The sequence below is a fragment of the Amia ocellicauda genome, chromosome 6 (genome assembly GCF_036373705.1).
Source record: "Amia ocellicauda isolate fAmiCal2 chromosome 6, fAmiCal2.hap1, whole genome shotgun sequence".
NCBI lineage: Eukaryota > Metazoa > Chordata > Actinopteri > Amiiformes > Amiidae > Amia > Amia ocellicauda.
The window spans coordinates 10,862,166-10,884,048 of NC_089855.1; the positions used below are offsets into that span (position 1 = coordinate 10,862,166).

Genomic DNA, 21,883 nt, shown 5'->3' on the forward strand with positions numbered 1-21,883 from the left:
GCATGGCAATCTTTTCTTAGTATGTTGTGTCCTTTTTGTGATCATATCAACTGATGACCAATGAACCCCAAGTCTGAATGAGTGGGTCCAGGCTCTTTGATAGCCCTTCTGGGTAACTCTGCAGGAAACCATGCATCTTAGCACCAACATTTTTAATTTGCCAGTTTGCAGTGGTGTTACAGTTTAACTCTTGTGTGATTGTCCTCTTAAGACTTGTGTGTTGTGTGCCATACAGGAGATTCCACCTTTCGAAACAAAAGGTGTGATGAGGGCCAGCTTTTCATCGCGAGATGCCGATAATCACACAGCCTTCATCAGGATAAAAACAAATGCCTCCAGTGAGGATGAGTTCATTATACTGCCAGTGGAGGTGGAGGTTACCACAGGTAGGCCTCTTAAAATGTCATCGTTAATGAACTCTGTGTCTCAAAGCCTAGCGTTGTCTTCTATATTCATCCTGTCTCTCTATTTTTGGTAGCACCTGGTATTTATTCGTCGATAGAGATGTTGGACTTTGGCACACTACGATCACAAGGTAAGGCAGCTTCTATTAAATTGCAATTGAGAGTCAAGTGTGAAGTGTAGATTTAAAGTTGTTTTTTGTTGTGGTTTTTTTATGTGAGTGAATCCAATGACCGCCAAATGTGTCAACAGAGTAAAACCTGTAATTGTGCATAACCAAGAGGGAAGTTGCAAGTGTTTATCAGTCTGGAGATGTATTGCAAAAAGCTCTGTATTCTTGCATAAATGTGTCGGTAAAAGAGCATGTGCACTAACAAGGTTTCTTTTTCTCCAGATCTTCCCAAACAATTAAATTTGCATCTTCTAAATTCAGGAATTAAAGATGTACCAATAACAGTAAGTTATCCTTCAGTGAGTTTTTAAATATCGTACAATGTAATGTTATTTTCCCCTTGAACAAGGACTGACGAGCTTTTGTTTTTACAGAGTATTAGACCAACACCATCAAATGAAGCTGTTACAATAGATTTTAAACCGGTCACATTAAAGGCAGGAGAAAGTAAATATACCAAAGTTGCAAGTATTAGTTTTGATGGTAAGTCATATACACATTCATCCCTGGAATATCCTTTTATTTTAAAATGTTAAGCCAATGTTTATGAAGTGTGAAGTACAATACAATATAAACTCTTGGCATCAGTTACAGGTAAAGATAAGTGCATTGCTTTTTCATTGCTCTTGTTTTTCTGCTTTTTAGTATGCAGTAGTTTGATGGAATACCAAAAAAATCCTGTCTTAAGCTATAAAGCAGGTCTCAGAGTTCAGTGCCTGTAAAATCTATTAATGCTTGTAAAGTTTTTATATGTTCCCTATTAAAACAAAAATGGATAATGTATATCAAATGTTATTGGACCCGCTTTAGTAAACTAATTGAGGTCTGAATTGTACAGGGTCTCCATACTTTGTACTGAAATGTCCCGAGACTATTAATATACATCCACGTTTTTATTTCCTCAGCTTCAAAAGCAAAAAGACCATCCCAGCTTTCAGGAAAAATAACCGTAAAAGCAAGAGAGAAAAGTTATTCTAAACTTGAAATTCCATACCAGGCTGAAGTTTTAGAGGGGTAAGTGTTTAATAGAATTAACAGCAGGGAAAACTAAACTTAAATAATTAAATGCAAGATATGACTTTTCCATTTTATTACTCTAAACTGCACAGGTTACAGGTTTAGAAGAATTAAAATTAGCGATAAACTTCCCTGATTTTGATCTACAGATTTGTGAATTTACAGCAAATGCCTTTCCTGAGTTATTTTGTTTTATTGTATATTTCCAGTAATTTTATGTGTATTATGGAAATCATTTTATTTTTTTACAGTTGCACATGTCTCCAATCTTTTAAATGTTATTATTTTGGAGGGGGATACAAACCTCCATAAGATGGACAGTTTGCAGTTTGTGTGCTTTGGTAATTACAGAATGTTGAATTCTGTATTTAGCTTTTTTAATTAAATTTTCTCTGCATAACAAATTATAAATATAATACCCTGTCCATTTAAGCTGTTAATGCATTAAGATTGTTTTTCTTCTTTAATTTCTGTTAGGTACCTTGGCTTTGACCACACAGCCACTCTGTTCCATATCAGAGACAGCCCCACAGATCCGGTGGAAAGGCCGATCTATCTAACCAACACCTTCAACTTTGCCATTCGCATCCATAATGTTTCGTTACCTGAAGAGGCAAAGACCATGTTCAATGTAAGAGCATTACATGTTGTGGTGCAGATGTTTGATGAAACCTATAAACGATGTACTGTTAAACTTCCAATACTCAACGGGTCTCAAATAGCAGCCGGTCTCCAATAGTCGCTGGGTTGATTTGCATAATGATGTAAACAAAAGCTGGTCTCTAATAAATGCCGGGTTATGACTCTGTAAAAATATATACCAAAACACCATCACTTTTATTAATTTATTTCTCACTTTAAATATATATTTGTATTGCTGTTAGTTGCAGTGATTGAACAAACTGTCAGTTGCGACATAAACAATGCATTAATGAAGTATAATGTTGATGGTTTGGTTTAAAGCTAATTTCCACAGTTTTGTTGAAGTGCTTTTTGTTTATTTATGGAGAGTTCACAGCATATCGAATCTTAAACTGCTAACAGAATTACCGATATCTCGTTTTCAATCCAGTCTATAGTTCACCATACATTGAATGTGATTTGTTTGAATCTTTGGAAAGCAAATTATTTAAAAAATAACAATTACAAAAATAAATAAATGAAAGCCTGGCCTATTAGCATACTTCTACAATGAAGCAATGTTTCCAGGCTGCTCTTACCCAGCATGAGTTTGCAATGTCTTTTTATTTATGAATGTTGAATACAATGGCCGGTCTTCATTTGACGCCGGGGCTTCTTGCACATATTTGGAATAAACGCCGGTGGTGTTTAATTGAAGTTTTACGGTATATATAGAGCAACATCTGTGAAGTTAACAGAAGGTATTTGATGGAGCACATCTTATAACATCTGGGCCTCCCTCTAAGGCTTTCTATACCCCACTGAAACAGGTGCAGCTACTGGAGTTTCTGCTGTTCCAGAGCTGTGTTTCTCTGCATTTGGGAAACTCTGCTAGTTAAGGCAGAAGCTCTAATCTTTCTGTCACTGTCTTCAATTTCTCTGTCAGTCTGAGGGAATGGGTTTAATTACACGTTGCAAATCCATTCTCTAGTAATGATTTTGAATAAACAGAGGATTAAGGAAACTCCAGTTATAATTGACGTAATCCTGACTTTGCTTGCGTTATATAATGTCTTGTACATTATCTTAAAATCTATCAAAGTTGCTCTAACAGACTGACACATACTGTTGGATTCAATGTGCTTATTCTGGTTCTTAAATGTTTTAGCCCTATATTAAAAAATATAATAAAAATGCATATATTATACTTCTAAAGTAATATTTTGGGCAATATTCCTTTTTCCAGGAACATTTTCTAATTCCATCATTTGATATTTTGTTGGTACATGACTGTCAGTCACGTGCATGGTTTTTAAATGCATGTAAAATATGACCACCTTATAATACATTAAAGGTCGAAACCCTTACATTATTTTTGGTGCTGGAAAACAAAAAACGTATTTGCCTGTAAGAAAATGTTGTCCCCCCTCACACACAGGTGCAGAATTTCACCAAACCAATCCTGATTCCCCCTCGTGAGTCCCGCTACATGTTTACACTTCACTTCACCCCTGCCAGACCATCTATCCACATAGACAGCAATATCCTGCTGGTCACCAATGCCTCGAAGTTTCATTTGCCTGTGAGGGCCTACACAGGTTTTTTAGAGGTAGGCACCATATTCTCCATTATGACTGTGGTGGAAACATATTAACATCCTATCCTGCCTTTGTCCTTGGTTTGCTGTTACTCCTAACTTGGTTATCAGCAGCTCACATTCCTTTCTTACAACGTATTATCTGCAAATTACCTTCCAATGCAACTGGCAATTCAGAGGTTAATGATTATTATTCATGAGTAATGATTATAATATTGATGAGATGGGAAGGCTTAGTTTAGAATGCCAATGAAATCACTGCTATAGTTATTAGAAATGACCATTCAGACGCTGTTTGTAAAATGTCAAACCCCTTGAGGGTATGTCCCAGAGGGGGTATAAAAGCTTTGTTCTCTTAAACCTTTTGGGGAACAGTGTCATGCTGGCCTAAAATCCTTTGAGTTCTGTGTTGCGCTGTTCCTCTTGTGCAACGTAATAAATTCTGATTAGAACTCCCGACTCCAAAACTTTTTATTCCACCACACGGCCTTGTGAATATCTAGTGTTGTTATTGCATTGTGATCTCAAGTGGTGTATGGTGGCGGATATTTCTTCATAATGTACAGTTAGATTATAGGACTCGACTAGTTATGATGAATGTTATTTTTGTTGAAGATAAACACTTGGATTTTCCCCCCCTTGAAACATACAGTAAACATTGCTATTTGATTGCTAATCTGATACCATGCAGTTTGCATGCTGAATGTTTAAACTAGGAGTGGACGGGTTTGAATTTTTATGCATCTAATTGAAAGAGGGGATCGCTTTAAACATGGTTTCATTTTTATTTTTATTTGGATAAAGTCTACCTTTGTATTCTTTTTCAATTTACTATTTTTGTGTCTTTCCCATTTAGCCGCTGGTTCTACCGCCAAGCCTGGAAGAACACATCCTAGACTTCAGCATACTCAGTGCCACTGAATCCAGTAACATTATATTTGTCGTCATGAACAGTAACCCTATTGAGGTGAATTAAAAAAAATTGCAAGTTCTTTTCCTTCCTATATATTAATATACCTTCAGCTTTCTTTTGGTTTCACTAATTGAACTTCCACGGTTTATTCTTCAGCTGGCAATTAAGTCATGGCAAGTCATAGGAGACAGCCTCTCTATAGAGCTGCTAAAATCAGACAAAGGAAACAAAACCGCTGTCCTGTCAAGAATTCGAGATCTACAAAATGGCACAGCGTCGGATCAGACAACTGTAAGTTCCTGTTTCCATACGTTTAAGTTTATTTTATGGTGCTTTGTAGTATTTGTGTTTGGATGTCTGAGGTGTAGGTACCTGCTCTGTGGGATGAAACTTTGTACTTACAATAAGAAATGACTTCAATGTAGATGCATACCATTCATGTTTGCTGCTCTTGTGTAGACCACAAAAAACTTGATGGCTTTTCAACATGTGAAAGGGTCTGAATACTTTTGCAAGGCACTGACTATCTATGTATAGATCGATGTATGAAATACCTCTTTTGGATTGTTTCATTTTCTACTTTCTCATGTGTTATCATTTAGTTCAAAAGTCTCCTTATTACTAGGCAAATGATTGCAAACCTGATTTAAAACCTCTGCCTTCCCACAATCTCTAACTGTTGGTAGCTCTTGAAGAAAGCTATTTACTAATGGTGGGTATTGAAGTTAGATGGCATATTTATAGTATGAATCACAAAACAAATTTTGTGCATGTGACGTATCGTATATCATTATTTATCTTGCGTCATTAGTCAGTTTTTAAGTGTGCTTTGTTAGTCAGGTTTGTGCTGTGGAAAGTTACAAATAACTATTCTAAAACTTTTTCTTTGCAGGTAATATTAGCTTCAGGCTACTATGCTGCATTTAGAGTCACACTCATAGCTAAGGAACTTGAAGGAATGTATGATGGAGCTATACAAATCACAACAGATTATGAGGTGATTATTTTTTTCCTCCTCAAGGTAATGCTGAACAGCAGTATTTTATTTTGTAACTTCTGCAGTGTCAAATGTTTTTATTTTTATTTTTTCCCATTCACAGATACTAACAATACCAGTGAAAGCTGTAATTGCAGTGGGCACATTAACCAGCTCACCAAAGCACATTGTTCTTCCAACTTCCTTTCCGGTGAGAGAGTAGTTTTACCTTGTGCCACTCCCTACAGGAAAAAAACAGTTATTTCTCATGTGAAAGTGATAACAATCTCTTGGAGTCTTGTCATCTTTGTGTATTTCTTGTTTTAAGGAGAGGTTAACATCTCTTGACTTACTGCATATTTTTGCATTATTGTAATTTTTTTGAAGTATATATTTGTATTGCTCTATTTTGAATAGTCATTTTTTTGTCACGGTTTTCACTTTCTTTTGAAGTTTTGTTTTCATTTCTTTACAGGGAAAAATTGTGCATCAAAGTTTTAACATAATGAGTTCCTTCTCACAGAAGGTAAAACTCCAGCACATACGTTCTCTCACAGAGGATGTGCGATTTTATTACAAGAGATTCAAGAGTAATAAGGAAGAATTAGAGCCAAGAAGAAAATCCAAGGTATGTTGATCTTCTAGATTTTAGATTAATATAAAATCAAGGAAAGATTCTGAATTTCTTAACAGGTTTTATTTTAACATAAAATCACTCATTTTGTTTTCCTTGGTTTTGCAGGTAGCAAATATTTATTTTGATGCTAGTTTGCAGTGTGGAGACCACTGTTATGTTGGATTACCTTTTATATCTAAATGTAAGTACCATTCTATAGTGAGTTTGATGCTAACCCTGTGTTGGGGTACTACATACATGTACATGTATGATTTCCGACATTCCTATTTCAGCTGAATCCAAACCACATGGGCTGATCATGCAGGAGGATATCTGGGATGCTGATGTGGATTTGCATCAAACGTTTCACAAGAGGTGGAGAGAACTGAAAGAGAGCTCTGGTCACGAGTAAGTGGCAGATTTCAGGGTTTTAAGCGTTATAACGCAGCTAAACTAAATGGTAGTTTTAGATTTTTCAAATGCCAATTTCCAAAGCGTTCATGAAAAACGCGATTTTACTTTCCCAGGATTGAAGCGGAGTTTGAGGTGGATACTGATCTTCAGAAAAACGTTGAAGCCAGAATTACGGCCCAGATGATGTGGCCTTCAGTAATCAATACGGAGCGTCATATAATGTTCCCTCTTACAAACACCAACAGCTCCTCCGTAAGTGTAAACCTCCCTTCCCTGGGTGTTGCTTGAATTGTGGGCTCATTTGTGTTTAGCAGCAGTAACTGTAGACATTCAAATGGAAACAATGTGTTGTGAGGGTGAAGCGTGTTGTCGGGCCCCTTCAGGGACATTCATGGCGTTTATTTGCTGCACTTTCTACAGGACTTTTTCACTCTTGTTACTGTAGCTTATTGACGCTCGACCTTGTAAATAACTGACACCGTGCTCACTATGAAAGGACAGTCTTTAAAACTGAAAGGTGCTTAGGAGGTGCTGGACTAGTAAATTTACATAGTAAATATAACTTGATCAATAACTTGAACATTTCTGAACTGTATAATATAGTAACCTGATGAAATTCTTAAAGGAGTGTTAAAATAGAAAACAAAAAAAAGTATAGACACTATTGGTAATAATAAATGTCCTACATCATTGTTTATTGTTTGACAGGAGGAGGAGGTTGTTTTAGGAAACCCGGCTGATGTGCCAGTCTTTGTCCAGGTTCTTCCCTTAGCATTGTATCCCAACCCCTCAGCCTTCGCAGAAAAAATAGGGGAAAGGTGAGATCCATTGTGTGTTTAACTCCCTTACTCCCAGAGTGCAGTGCTTCAGAGAAGAGCTTGTGTTTCCTGTGGGACTGTAAGATGTAGAAATAATTCAATACATTGATTTAAACTATTAGAACATTAGAACATTCAATTAATGTTGAATCTCACACTGTGGTTTTGTTAAATATTGAACTTTTTTATGTATTTATTTTTTAAAGGCTCAGTTTGGGAAATATGGCAAACATTGATACCAGCACATTTGAATTCAGTGTTCACAGAAACCAAGTAAGTGAGGTGCAATACTTTTAAAAGTACAGTCTTCTAGTTTTGTGAGGTTTAAACCTGTAAAATGTGTACCTTCGAGAGATTTTGAACTAACATCTAGTGAATTCATTTAAGTAAAGTGATGCAATGATATTGGTCAATGCCACATTTAATCCCGAGTAGATTATAAAAGAAAGAAGCTGTTTCTGATAGTGCTGATATTGAGCATAATACTCTCTTGTTACAGAGTGCATACCTGTGTGTTTATATCATGATTTTTATTTTGTAGACATCATTTCTTAAAAGTAGCACAGGGTTTGTAGAAGGATCTGCACGACCCATTGTTTACAACCTGCTGCTGTTGCCTGGAGAAGCCAAGTCCTTCACAGTGAAGTTTACTCCTGTCAGAAACCACACCGTTGCCTCGCTTATTGTCATCAGGTAAATGTTTGTTACTAATAGTTACGGTTTTCCTTGTTTTCAGCTAACTTGCTTTTAAAGGAATGTTGAAAGACTTTTTCTCCGTGGTATTTTAAAGCCCCCCCTTTAGTTCTTTCTCAATTGTGTGATTCTGTCAAAATAACTAGGAGGATGTCCACCTTTTATACATCAGGCTCAGAGCTCTAATAAAAGCCTGTGGTTGAAAATGTAGCCTCATTATGCATCTGTTTCTCCTTAGGAACAATCTTACTGTGGTGGATGCCATAGTAGTTCAGGGACAGGGAACAACAGAGAGTCTAAAGGTAGCTGGCAAGTCGCCTGGCCCAGGGAGTTCACTGAGATTCAAAATGACCGAGTCTTTGCTGAAGGACTGTTCAGAGAGTAAGTATTAGTCAATCTGCAGCCAAAATGCATTAAGGTCTAATTTATGTGTGTGTGTTTGGAATAAGCTTTTATGAATCCTGCCTCAAACATTGACATTGATGATAGTGTTAACTGAATGATAAGATAATTCCCTTGGAGAACTTTTAACTCCTTTCATTAGTCATTTAAACCTAAATGTCACTTGTCATGCTTGTCCTGTGCCTTTTCTAATTCTGAATTTCTTTGCATATACACTGTACAGATATACCTCGCTTTGCTCGTGAGAGAGGTGTCCAAGCAATTCATGATAAACGGTGTCATAAATACATTGAATTTATGGGGATAGATTTCATAAGGATAAAACTAACATGGAAAAGAGTTAAAGATTAATATAAATGTGCTGTTAATCAGAAAATGGGTTTGACAAATTTACCACGAATATAAATAATAATCATAAATCGGATCTACTGTTGTCAACACTTAATTCGAGGGGGGGGGGACGTTTAGTCTGACTGCACTTTAATTTTACCCATTTTGTGAATTTGAATATTTTTTTTGAATTACTGAGCATAACTAAACATTTTAGGGGGCTTTATGCCAGGTGATTTCAGTTTTGCTTACCTGTTTTAAAAAAAAAATAAAAATAAAAAAAAAAATATATATATATATATATATATATATATATATATATATTTTTTTTTTTTTTTATTCCATTTTAAAATGAATGTCATAAATGTGTGCTCTAATGAATCGGTGTATAGCGGGGTCATCCGCAGCGGGAGATACCTGGACTGTCTTTGGCAGTTAACCAAGGGTAATAGGACACTGCTTTGGTTTGAGTATCAGTTTTCATGATAATGCTTGTTTGCTGATGCTGCATTGTTCCTGCAAACTCGAGCTGTCACTTTGTCTCGCACTGCCTCCTTCATGGCTATATTTAACTTCTGCATATACAGTAGATCTGTTGGACTTTATCTGCTAATTTTACATTTTAGCTGGTACAATACAGTTTTCAGTTAGTGTGCAAGTATATGTATTTTATTATATACATGTCCTTGTTTGTAAATCTCTAAGCTTACCTATGATGAAGAAACTTGTCTTTTTGCAAGTATGATTAATATTTGCTGCATATAACAAGACTGGAGTCAATACCAGCTTACTTCTAGAAGAAGACCAAAGGTAGACAAGATTTGAGCTAGGAGAGTTTGAATGTGGTTTCATATGGGACTGGAGAGCTTGAACATTTGCACATTTTTCGTTCTAGAATTTAAAGATTCCTTTTGCTGATTTTTTTTTTTTTTTTAATCTTTCGACCTGTATATCTGCAAATACATTTTATGGGAAATAAACTTTAGATGAGTAACATAGTGTTATAGGTTGTTACAATACAATGTTATTTTTTGAATGGCAAAAAAAAAAAAAAAAATGTGTAGAATTAACTTTGTTTTTTCCATTTTCTTATTTAGAAGTAAAATCTAAAGAGCCAAACTTCACTCTCAAGAGAACGTTCAAAGTTGAAAACACAGGACAACTTCCAATTTTCATCAGATCTACTGAAATCAGTGGCTATGCTTGTGAAGGATACGGATTTAAAGTTGTCAACTGTGAAGAATTTGCACTTAAACCAAATGCTTCAAGAGACATTGTTGTACTGTAAGTAATATAAAATTCCCCCTGCAGCAACATGGAGAAAATGTAATTTTAGATCTCATTACTTTTATCACCCCCCATAGAATTATACATTGGACACTTAAAGGCTTATAATCCTCTTTGATTTTGAAAAAAACAGAATAAGGTTGAGTGATCTGAGAGTTGACTTTTAATGTGTTTTAACATGGGGCTGAAGTGCTACATTTGCAAATAAACATTCATTCTGTTACGTAAATTATTCAATACTGACTATGCAGTAATGGAGGGGGGTCATTATTAAGATTTGAAAATTATTCTTGGTTCAGAATAATTAGCAGCGGGTGTATCTACATCACTACAGCACAAGCAATCGTTTATGCGCTCTTGTGTTCTAGGTTCACACCAGATTTCACTGCTTCAAGAGTCATCCGCGAGTTAAAGCTTGTTACGGCAGGAGGCTCCGAGTTTGTTTTTGTATTGAATGCATCACTTCCTTATCACATGTTGGCTACATGTGCTGAAGCCCTGCCCAGGCCTAACTGGGAGTTGGAACTGTACATCATAGTATCTTTGATTATGAGGTATGACTTCTATTGATTTTTATTCAGTGTTCCTTTTAATAATATTGCTTGCATTTTTCCGACATTAAGCCAAACTAGTTGCCAAAAGATCTTACTATATACAATGATATTGCATCGTTTAACTTCTTGAAAAAGACTTGCTTCATCTTACTTAGTTTACTTTAAAGCAAATAAGGATGATGTTAGAGTTGTTTTTTGGTGCAGATTGGGAAAGCCTAAATTACGGGATCAGGGTCTCCACCAAGTTGGCAGTACGTGCAGTACATTGTGCCTATGTTACCACATTGCAATACTGTATTCAAACTCTGGTTCTGGTGGGAAGAGTGCCTCTGAGCAATACACCAGTCACGGTCACAGCACCCTGATTTCCTTAGATTGCTCTTCTCCAAACGTTGAGCAAGCCTAGCTGCGCTCACGCTTCAAGAGTGTCCAAGATTCATTTATAGAAGTATGACGGCTTGCCGATGGAAATGTCAAGAAATGAAAACATTTTTAATATCCTGTGTCACTGAATATTTTTCTAGGTTACAGTTATGAGAAATGTGCAAGAATGTAAATAAGCCTGGCTTGAGAACAGAGTAAAATGCCTCGCTACTATGTTGTCATTGAATGAGTACTCACTCAGTGGCTCATATGAAACTGCTACAGCACCAATTAGTTTTACCCGTGATGATATCATCCGGAAGTGGTATACTCAACTGACAGGGTTGGAGATTGGAAAACTATTGCTTTGAGAGAAGAATTAAGCATTTTCATCATTCGCAAGTAAAACTACGTGTGACTACATGCCACACCTATAGCTGGAATTCATTAGTAATTAGTATCCTTATATAGGAAAACACAGTACTGGGTGTATAGCTATTTATTAGTCTGTTTCCTTAATTTAAATCCATATGTGAAAAGTGACCGATTTTGTGTTTTTCAGTTCCATGTTCCTTTTAGTGATCGCAACCGCCTACCTGGAAGCTCAAGGAATATGGGAACCGTTTAAGAGACGTCTGTCTTTTGAAGCATCGAGCACTCCCGTTGAGAGCGGGAGGCCATTTGATCTCAGGGAAATTGTAGGAATTTCATCCGATACAAAGTAAGTGGATTCACACATAGAAAATTAAATGCATTTTTACATAATTTCGATCTCCATGAAAACTGTAAATGAGTTAGGTTATGTAGTATTGCATGTCGCAAGTATATTTACACACCGCAGCAGTGTAAAAGTGTAATTTTTGCCATTTTGGGCAATGGCACTTGTTCGGTGTGGTTCAGGTGAGTGGTGTCATTCAATCTTATGGACTGGAACCATTAAAATACATGTCTTTAGCTCCCATTGTTAAGGACTTTGAAACTTTCTCATAAAACTAATAGATGTGCTGGCAGGACGAAGGACTTAGCCTGTTCTGTGAACTTTATTCATAACTACTTGCACCAAATGAGGCGGCGCACAGTCCTTAGCAGTTGACAAAACATTACGCCCAAGGAAGGTTACTGTGGTACGTTTCAGACTTGATGAGGCTCTAAGGATTCTTTTCTATTTACTACGTTTAAAGCTTGAATGAATATGGAGATACAAACCACAACCTGACGAGAGGAATGTACAACTCGGGTGGGCCTTCATCGAGAGCCAACGCGGGAAACCATAGGCAGTGTAACACACACAGCAGCAGAAACCCTATGGACTTTGAAGGCCTGAGAACCAGAATGAACAACCGGCCTATGCCACCCATCACACAACCTGGCAGCAAAGGCGGCAACGTTGGTTCAGACTCCAGCGCTGCCCCGTGTCAGATTAGCAACAGGAGGGTCCGGGCTGCCAAGCACAACCACAACCACCACGCGCACCACCAGCAGGCCCCAAGCCCCGTAGAGCAACAGACTCCGCAACCAGCAGTGCCTCAACAGCCACAGACGAGCGGCTGTCAAAAATCACACCCCGAAAGCAATGCAGGCAGACACAGCTCGGAGGACTCTGATTACACCAATCTCATGGAGGCCATGGACAAAGACCTGGAGCGGCCAGAGTCTCCTTCCACCCCTTCCACAGAAGTGTTCCAGGAACCCCCTTCTCCAGTGCCACAAAACAAAGGTAATTTATAATCCCAGCATCCCTTGCGTCTTCTGCAGAGAACATACGAAGTACACTTCACGACTGAGAGGCACTTCATGACTGAGATAGCCACAGCTCTTTCCAAAATTAAATCTAGTTTTTCAGTAAGAGTCTTTCTTTCTTCCACCTTCTGGTTAGTCAGCCGTTTGGTTCTTAAATTCGACGTGGCATTTGTAATGTATCCTCATGTTAAATCGTGTTTTCTCTCATCACTGTTGAAAGCACCGGCCTAACTGCAATCTGTCTGTTTGTTCTTTGGTCATGAAGTAAAAGGAAAAGTGCAACGTAAATCCAAGGCACAAAGGAAACGAGAAGAAAAAGAGAGGAGAACAAAGGGAAAGCCACAGGAAGACGAGCTCAAAGACTCCCTCGCAGACAATGATGACAGCTCCTCAACCACCACAGAAACATCTAACCCAGATATGGAGGCCAACATCAAGGAAGTAAGATACTTGGTTCTGTTTTGCATTTCAAAGTGCATCTGCTTCCCCGTAGTTTGATACTAGTAGTGTAGCAGATGTTTTATTTTAATATTCTTCTCATCGAAGGCCCTCTTTCAGCACGCCTACATTGACAATTATAGAGAACTCTGAAAGGGTACTAAACTATACTGTCATCATTTCTTATTGTTCAGAGCATCTCGGCAGTATGTGTGTGCATGAACATGCAGTATTAATCGTCAATTTTGGTCTTGCAGGATCCAGAGAAGAGAGGACGCCCTTTCACACTTGACAAAGAGAAAGACGACAATCCGGTTTTTCACATGAAACCCAAAAACAAGAAACTGGGCAGCACAAAGAAGGAGAACCAAACCGATGTGAAATCCAGGTAATTTGTGTCAGAATTGATGCGTATGCTGAACCTAAAGTAAAGTAAAGTAAACTAAAACTAAACCTCTCTTTCCTGGCACCATAGTTCTTTGGAGCTCCCTTACACAACCCCCCTGGAAAGCACACAGCGCAAGAAGTTCACGTCGAAAAACCTTATGCACCAACCACTAACAAATGGCCCCAAATTAAGGAACCTACAGAAACCAAGAGGTAAGTTTTTGGTTTTTCTTCAGCAATCTGCAATTTTTTATTAGCATAAAGATGTTTCAGAGAGTGAGCTAAAAAATAAGCCGACGTACATTAATTTATACAAAACATGGGATTTATGTTTTAAGTTGTGATTTCCAAAAGGTCATGTTGAACTCGAGGTTTTTCACTTTCCTTGCACCCCCTTTGTAGCATCCTGTGGAAAGCCTGAAGACTGTAGACCATCTGCTTTGGGGAAGTTCCTGTCGAACGGGTCTGGCCAGGAGCTGGGAAACAGCAGCAGTTCAGAGGGGGAGAAAGACTCGCCTCCACCGGAGTGGGATTCGGTACCCATTCACAAAATCGGCTGCTGTAAGTCCAGGCCTAGCACTTACACAAGTGTCAGATAAGGGTGCCAGTACATTCCTGGATTTGCAGAGCACTGAGGTTACACCTGAAAACTCAATTGTTAGTTGTGCCCGAATGATTGGAGAACTTTTATGTTCACCAGGTACAGGAACAGACTCAATGTAAAGCCCACTTACACAAATGGAGGCACATTTCAAATCCTCGCTTTCACTTTCTCTGCAGCAAAGGACAGTCTTCAGCAGATCTCCATCCAGACCATGAATGCTGATGCTTTCTTAAAAAGACCCATCTCAGCCATATCCAGGACTTCTTCCCCACCGCCTACATCTTTCAACTTGGGAACCCGTGGATCTTACAGTAGTGTGGTGAATGCGAACAGGTAACTAGTGTCAATACCGCGTCTCTACTGATTGCCAGTTACGCAACAGAACGGACAGACATGTGCAGGCTTTGTTCTGCGATTGTGTGAAGTTTTGATGTTTCATTCAAGTTTATTGATTTGACGAATATATGTGTTTGCAAGTACTGCACAGGTTGGGATTTGTTGGCTAGGTTTACGCTCAGGGCATATTCTGACGCATGCTCTTAAATTGTCAACTTGATATTTATCCTACAAAAGTGTTGAAAGCTGAGTTTCTTTGGAGCAGTGTGCTAGACTGAATCTCTTCACAGTTGGATATTCAAACCAAAGTGCTTTTAATTATTGGGTATTCATGTTGCGTCATCCGCTTCCCTTCTAGTGAGACGGGCATCAAGAAATCCAGCGGAAACAAACACAAGCTGACAAAATCGACGTCTCTGCCTGGCAAGAATGGGAATCCTACGTTTGCGGCTGTTGCTGCAGGATATGACAAAAGCCCAGGTACACTCTTCGCTTCATCTTTCATAAACTTTTCTCTACCGGGGATGCTGTGCAGTTGAACTCATTTAACCTGTCTGTGCTGTATTTATAGGTGGCAGCGGCCCAACGAAGGGCTCGGCCAGCAAAGCGGATGTCCTTGCAAAAATGACCGTTCCGAGCATGACCTCCTTCGAGAGCGATGGCTCTGAAAGGTGAGGCAACCTTTACATTAACAAAGTGAACAGATTATTGGTCATGCAAGCGGTAGGGGAATAACTGTTCAAATTTGTGAAACTCGAGTTTACATTGGGTTGTTTGAACTATAAACTATAGCAATATATTAATGTTTGCAGTGGTTTATAAGTGACTTCTTGTAATCTTGTAATACCTCTTTTTAATCAGATATGACGACCATTCATTGATTGAAAGATTTAGAAAAATGCGTCTTATACGTAAATGATGAATTTCAGGAGAACAGGTGACCTAATCTGTGTTGTGTGTGTTCTATTGTAGTTCTGGATTGTGGAGTCCCATTGACAATTCTACCAGCCCTAGTTTCACATGTCTCAACTCCTTCTCTGCATTTGGACCCAATAACACCTTTAACCTCTCTGGAGGTAAGTGTGCAAGTAAACAGGAACATATTTCAATAGTGTCTACTCTCAAAAAAATGAATCCTAAATTATTTTTCTAAATTTTTAATTTGGCGGGTTTTCTGCAACGATCCAAATAAAGGTGTTGTGTTTTTGTTCAGTCTTCGGTGTAACCTATCCTAAGACCTACAATCAAGACGCCCCGCAGAACTGGCCTGAGTTCACTCAAGTGTCTTCCTCCATCTGGGACTCTCCAGCCAGTGACTCACTGCCATCCTGGCCCACCAGCTCGGGCTCCCCCACGGCTCCCTCCACAGTAAGAGACCCTCGCTGGGCCCATCTCCCGTGGTCCCCACACACACACAGGTTTTCACATGGCTTAACCACGAGGTGCATTAACAGGACAGTGCTACTCCAGTGCAGAGCTGAAAGATGCTGAGCTGTGCACACTAGTTATGGGTTAAGTGCTTCTTTAAAAAAAAACAAAAAAAACCCATGCATTTTAGCAAAGCCACATCATGATGGTGGATCGCACAAATCAAAGGGAGCACCATCGCATTTCCCAAATAGCTGGTGTTTTCCTGGCTTTTCTCAATTCTGTGAGAAGTGTGCTTTCCTTCTATGAGTGGCAGGAAGTAAGAGCTTGAAAATTAGTTTATAAACCAAGTACAGGTAATACTCATGAAACAGCATTTCCCTCTTTTTGTTCTTAATCCTTTTGCCTTCTCTGTTGAAAGAGAGGGGTTGGGTTATGATGCACAACATACCACAGTAAGAACTTGGTGTTATAAAGTAGTCCTGATCTTTTTCATATCTCTAACCACTCCCCCCCCCCGTGTCTTCATTCTCTAGTCCATCCTGGGCAACACCAGCAGTCTCTGGTCTTCAACCACTCCGTTCAGCAACTCCATCTGGTCGACCAGCGTTGACAGCAACCTGCCCTCCTTCACTCCGACCACCACGACGGCCCTCACAGACCTGATGGGCAGCACCGAGCACCCCTGCGCCGCCCCCGCGCCCCCCTCCACGCCCACCACCGACATAGGCAGGACCTACAACCCCTGGAGCATGTGGCGCCCCACCCTCAGCCGCAGGAGCTCGGAGCCCTGGCCCAACCCCTCCACCTACCCCCCAGACAACGGCAACTGAGGAGCGTCGGCACTGTTTGGCCGGCCGACTCTCCCATTAAAACAGAGCATTGTATGCGATGTGCACTTTTTTTTTTTTTTTTTTTTTTTTTAAATGCAGACTTACTTCGCTATAACAAATACTATTATTGATGCTTCCTGTCAGCAAATGATGGTTCAAAACTCGTTTCAATACCCTCACTCCCCCTGCTCACATTTAACTCCCAGTGTGACCATAAATGTACAGGTAGTGAAATGTCTTCTGCTCAAATGCATTGGAGATAGGAGTTTTCTTTACACCCATTTTAAAAATGAACTGCAGCAACGCTTACTTAAAAATGTAACCCTTATTTATAAGGAATATTTCCCTCAAAGGGATAGGATTTTAAAGTCCCCCCGCTTAAAGTAATACTGTATATGGTTTATTTTATGGTTAAGTATTACTTTGTTTGAAACAAGCACTTTCTGTAAAGTTATCGTTCCATTAAGAGATTATCTTGGTTAAAGGGTTGCAATAATATCAAGCATCGTGGCAGAATTTTAAGTTGTTAATGGGTAAACTTGAAGTGGGGATACAGCTGGTTGTGTTATCAGGATATTTGTATCCCCATGTTGCCAGTTTCTGTATTATGACCATTGTATGCTTGAGGCATTGTATCGTTGCCGGCCTCAATGCATTTTAACAGTTTGAAATTGAAATACTCATGGCCAAATCTGGAAAGCATCATAGTTTTTGATGTATTTCTTATTTAAGAAGCTGGGTTGTACTTTAAAGTAAAAATAAAATTTTTCACTGATTTTGCTTCCTTTTTTCCTTGCCTCCAACTATTGTGATTCATCGCGCCCCTCCACACTGATGGTACTTTACGGTCGGTACGTTTCAGATGCTTGCACTTGTCGACTTGATGGCTTTCTGCAAAGTGATGCTAATAACCAACTTAAAATGAAAGCAGAGCAACGATGTATTTGGTCGAAGCCAAATGCAGAGAATTCATGTGTCCTTTTGCATGGGTGTTGTCTTATACGTTAGACTTGAGAGAACCACTTTCCACATACTCCGCATGATCGCATATGATTTTACTTGCCTGTGACAAGAGTAGAAAGTACAGAGAAATATGCATTCAAAGATGCTTCCTGAATGTCATAGTATTTATTTTACACACCTTAAAAGATGGACTGTTTTCCAAAGCTATTCTTGGAAATAAATGACAAAGCAAGACCTGGAAATTACAAAAAGTATCTGTGGACAATGATAAACCATTAGTACTAAAATTACACATCCAGATATGAGAGCTACAGAATAATTAAGTATTTAACAGAAGTGACATTACATACACTAACATCTGTGCCAACCATGCTGTGTCGAATCATCCCTGTACCTAACATTCTGCTCCATTCACTGTCATTTACCTTTTCTACATTAAAACCTACAGCTGTGAGATCCTCTAATGTTTTGTACAAGTTTGCACAAGAGCAGCCATGAGTAGGCGCTTAAATTTGTTAATGTCGCACTCCTCCATCACAAAAGCTTTTCGTTTCTTCTCCAGGACGTTAACCGGATCGAGGGCCATCATCCCTCTGGTGAGTTTTCCCTGTAGCTCCACGCGGACGGAGCACTCCATGTTCTTTGTCATTATACTGCTGTCGATGGCAGCGGCCATGGCGTAGGAATCGTAGGAGACGAATCCAGGTCCAAAAAGCACGTCTTTCTTTGTGGTTTTATCTCTGCAATAAGTCTGGGATGTTATTCTCTTCATGAAGGCAGCAGCGGCGGTATCTTGGTTGACCCATTCGTCAAAGAATTCCTGTCCAAAAACATGGAAGTAGGGTTTCCTTACTGGTTTTAATCTTGTACAGATTTCAGGAGCTTCATCCACTAAACTATAGTTTGTATTTTCTTAGTCTTGTAATTCTGAGATGTAACAAAATACAAAGATGTGTTTTCTGGAAAAGTTTTAATGAAATATGAGAATATAAGAACAAAAGACAGAAACGCTCACCCAAGGCAGTTTATTACGGCATGTAAAGTCCCATGTTGCAATATAAGTGGGACAAGAGAACTCCTCCAGCACAACATACGCTGCCTCCGGATCCATCACGAAGTTGAATTCTCCGCACACTGTCCTGTTGCCTTTACCTGCAGACGAACCTTTTGTTTTTACTTCGCTTTTAAACAACAGAAGTGTTTGTTTTTGGTTTTTTCCACCCCTTACCTTCCATGTTTCCTCCCATTATGAAGAGATCCTTAAGTTTCTGTGGGAAAGTGGGATCCATTCGCACAGCCAGAGCCAGGTTAGTCAGGGGGCCGAGTGCAACAAGAGAGACCTGCCAAATAAAGCATGGGCCTGAAGAGCAGGTTGGCCATTTCTTCTCTAAATGTGTTGTAGTTGCAGATAATTGCCACAAGAGAGCATTTATATAGTCTTTTCAGTGCCCCAAATAGGAAATCCCTGCAGTGTAGTGAAGGCTACATTTGTGGTGTATCTGTAGCATTGGATTACATTGTATAAACTGTATATGTCATAGTATATCTATCTCAAAGTGTAACATTGACTTTGACTGTTGAATAAATTTTCACTTCAACCACTATAACAAACCCAAGACAAACAAAAACATGCATTTACATCTGGAGGGAGGAAAAATGTTTTTCCTGCAACCGTTACCTGGCCCCTGTGCTGGGAAACCATCTCAATCATGGCATTGACAGCATGCTCTCTCTGGATCTGTGTCCTCCACAGCTCGGGGTCGCTATCCTCTGGCCTGTCTCCCAGTCCGTCCGTCCCAAAGTGGCTGGTGAGAAGGTCAGATGTCCCTACTAGCGGGCAGGCTGCGCCACAGAACACGGGGACCTAAAAAACATTCCACCCCCGCAGCAGTCTCACGTTACCAATGTATATTTTTTAATGTTACATGTTTCAGTGGCCTGTGCACTAAGGTAAAAACTCTAGTTAAACTTAAATGGGGAACAATTTGTCCCTAAAAAGTATTATTTCGAAGGAAATGTAATATCTTTTGGTTAATGTTTAACATATCAGTTTGTTTGCTAGAATCCCAGTGGGCACTTGTAAGGCACAGAGTGTACTGGACTCTTAATTGATTAACAGCCAAAAGCAGAGAGATGAGAAGCCAACAGCTTCAATCACCATAGAAACAGGCACACAAACCAAGAAAATAAAACTGAGCGACTGCAGGCAGCAGCTATTTTAATGACATCAGTAACAAACGGTTTAAAAGGAGCACTGCTAAAGAGTCAATCGGTTCATTTCCACTGGCCACACCGACCTCAGTCCTCTGACACACGTTGAGGACCCGCAGCGTGTTCCTGCACACATTCTCCACCGACGTGTTTCCAAAGCAGCAGGTGATTCCCAGGATGCGCACGTGGGGGGCCGCCAAGGCCATCATTATAGCCTGGGCGTCATCTATCCCACAGTCTGCATCCACCAGCAGCAGCTTCTGGGCCATGGTGCCAACTCTGCCCGGCGGGACAGCCAAGAACAACCCCCAGTAAGAAGACTCATTCATTTCCAGCATAGAATAATGTAACACACTCAAAACTAATGACACCCTGAGCTTTGAAATGATGCCCCTGTGTGGTGTGAGGTCTTATAACTTAAATTCCCATTTTGGAAGATTAGCTTAGACACCTTACATCAGTGGGAATAAATATCTATCTTGTACATACACAGACACACACATCATACAACATCATTTTGTGTATGTATTATTTGTATTAATTGCCCAGTACCCAGTGCTTCTCTGCTTCAATAACCTAACACTTTGAAATTAACCAATAATATGAATCACTGTTAAGCTCTGACAAGGAGGCAGTTATACAGCGTGACACTATGCAATCAATCATTGTAATTGTTTATACATATTTGTATAAACGAAATGGCACCCTTATTGGTTTGTAACCATAATCTGCATAATGTAGAACCACTATCTGTAACGTTGCCAGCTCCCAAGACAAATTATTTCAGAAAATTAACTTGCACTTGTAACTAGAACTCCACAAAGTCAGCACATAACACAAAGGTCACTGAAATTGCAGAGCATAGTGAACAGACTTTTTTCCATTAGAAATCCACCCTTCATTGCACACGCAGTTTAACAGGGTGCACACAACTCAAGAAGTTAATTAGGTAATACATGTGCGATTGCTTATTGGACTAAAGGACTTTGATTTAGATGAGGAGAGCCAACCAGTTAAAAGATTAAGCAATGCCACTTGATCAGCAATAAACAGAGATACTCAAAACCTCAAAGGCTGTTAATCCAATTGTGAATTAAGTTTCGCTGGAACGCTTAAACTGGACTTTCTGGTTTTTCAGTGAGACTGAGTCTGTACTGTGCCATAAGAGCATTTCTATAAGGGGCAGAAACATGTAATGCAGGTATGAATAAACCAACACCAGTCTGACATGATGGTGATGTACAGCCTGGCCTCCATCAAAACAAAACAACAACACATTAGTTCAAATAATAAAAACGTGTGTAATAAAACGTATGTATACTATACTTACCTGGAGAAAGAAAGCCTCTTGCCTATTCCTTGCTGTGCAGTGGTGAAGAATGACTTGACAAGGCCAAACTGCATCTGAGTTAATAATCAACCAGACCTCAGATCAGTGTGCAGGTTAATGCACAGTAAAAATGCCTCTGCTCTGAATGTGTGTGCGTGTGCCTGGACACGTGTGGAGACAGTTGGCATTGCTGTATTAAAGATGAAACCCCACGTCTCTCTACTTGTCTCTGTAAGGCAGCTGTGTGTTGCAGGCTGAGGACAATTGCTTTGGGGGTCAGACTCACAGCATGGTCGTTTCCGGGGTTGAAGGTTAACCCCGCTCCGTCACAGGAGGTGCGGGATGCCGTGATTGGGGGAGCCTTTCATTTATTTCAGCATGCATTTATTTGTACATGTCCCATGCAATATCCTGCACATCTGATCTTGCCTGCCGCCTGTATATGCACGGTGTTGAGTGTATTTGTATCATCTGCACGTTTTGCACAATTTGGGAGGA

General features: G+C 39.4%; 2 protein-coding genes across 2 annotated transcripts in view; one reads left to right on the forward strand and one right to left on the reverse strand.

The window, feature by feature from the left end:
* Nucleotides 1-17,656, forward strand: part of tmem131 (transmembrane protein 131) — a 41,364-nt gene extending 23,708 nt beyond the window's left edge. Inside the window, exons 9-41 of the mRNA XM_066706106.1 lie at nucleotides 236-386; nucleotides 479-535; nucleotides 797-858; nucleotides 949-1,057; nucleotides 1,480-1,588; nucleotides 2,069-2,222; nucleotides 3,651-3,821; nucleotides 4,666-4,776; nucleotides 4,879-5,013; nucleotides 5,615-5,719; nucleotides 5,823-5,909; nucleotides 6,174-6,326; nucleotides 6,441-6,516; nucleotides 6,608-6,722; nucleotides 6,842-6,980; nucleotides 7,437-7,546; nucleotides 7,753-7,819; nucleotides 8,088-8,239; nucleotides 8,478-8,620; nucleotides 10,069-10,255; nucleotides 10,627-10,812; nucleotides 11,738-11,896; nucleotides 12,357-12,892; nucleotides 13,181-13,356; nucleotides 13,611-13,741; nucleotides 13,829-13,953; nucleotides 14,143-14,301; nucleotides 14,521-14,677; nucleotides 15,039-15,160; nucleotides 15,252-15,351; nucleotides 15,653-15,756; nucleotides 15,894-16,048; nucleotides 16,585-17,656. Coding sequence (XP_066562203.1) covers nucleotides 236-386; nucleotides 479-535; nucleotides 797-858; nucleotides 949-1,057; nucleotides 1,480-1,588; nucleotides 2,069-2,222; nucleotides 3,651-3,821; nucleotides 4,666-4,776; nucleotides 4,879-5,013; nucleotides 5,615-5,719; nucleotides 5,823-5,909; nucleotides 6,174-6,326; nucleotides 6,441-6,516; nucleotides 6,608-6,722; nucleotides 6,842-6,980; nucleotides 7,437-7,546; nucleotides 7,753-7,819; nucleotides 8,088-8,239; nucleotides 8,478-8,620; nucleotides 10,069-10,255; nucleotides 10,627-10,812; nucleotides 11,738-11,896; nucleotides 12,357-12,892; nucleotides 13,181-13,356; nucleotides 13,611-13,741; nucleotides 13,829-13,953; nucleotides 14,143-14,301; nucleotides 14,521-14,677; nucleotides 15,039-15,160; nucleotides 15,252-15,351; nucleotides 15,653-15,756; nucleotides 15,894-16,048; nucleotides 16,585-16,881 — 4,800 coding nt within the window. The 3' untranslated portion in view covers nucleotides 16,882-17,656. The remainder of the gene's footprint in view (nucleotides 1-235; nucleotides 387-478; nucleotides 536-796; nucleotides 859-948; nucleotides 1,058-1,479; nucleotides 1,589-2,068; nucleotides 2,223-3,650; nucleotides 3,822-4,665; nucleotides 4,777-4,878; nucleotides 5,014-5,614; nucleotides 5,720-5,822; nucleotides 5,910-6,173; nucleotides 6,327-6,440; nucleotides 6,517-6,607; nucleotides 6,723-6,841; nucleotides 6,981-7,436; nucleotides 7,547-7,752; nucleotides 7,820-8,087; nucleotides 8,240-8,477; nucleotides 8,621-10,068; nucleotides 10,256-10,626; nucleotides 10,813-11,737; nucleotides 11,897-12,356; nucleotides 12,893-13,180; nucleotides 13,357-13,610; nucleotides 13,742-13,828; nucleotides 13,954-14,142; nucleotides 14,302-14,520; nucleotides 14,678-15,038; nucleotides 15,161-15,251; nucleotides 15,352-15,652; nucleotides 15,757-15,893; nucleotides 16,049-16,584) is intronic.
* A 338-nt stretch (nucleotides 17,657-17,994) lies between these two features.
* Nucleotides 17,995-21,690, reverse strand: LOC136750935 (inosine-uridine preferring nucleoside hydrolase). The gene is made up of 6 exons (XM_066706107.1): nucleotides 21,386-21,690; nucleotides 20,142-20,334; nucleotides 19,523-19,708; nucleotides 19,073-19,184; nucleotides 18,860-18,996; nucleotides 17,995-18,664 (listed from the first exon to the last, which is right to left on the reverse strand). The coding sequence occupies exons 1-6, from the start codon at nucleotides 21,457-21,459 to the stop codon at nucleotides 18,305-18,307; spliced, it is 1,062 nt and encodes a 353-aa protein (XP_066562204.1). The 5' UTR covers nucleotides 21,460-21,690; the 3' UTR covers nucleotides 17,995-18,304.
* Nucleotides 21,691-21,883: the final 193 nt, after the last annotated feature.

Coding starts and splice junctions, on each gene's coding strand:
- LOC136750935 (XM_066706107.1), bottom strand. CDS start 21,459: ATGCAGTTTGGCCTTGTCAAGTCATTCTTCACCACTGCACAGCAAGGA. Junction 20,335..21,385: donor AAGAGGCTTTCTTTCTCCAG/GTAAGTATAGTA, acceptor CCCGCCGGGCAG/AGTTGGCACCATGGCCCAGA. Junction 18,997..19,072: donor AATGGGAGGAAACATGGAAG/GTAAGGGGTGGA, acceptor GTTCGTCTGCAG/GTAAAGGCAACAGGACAGTG.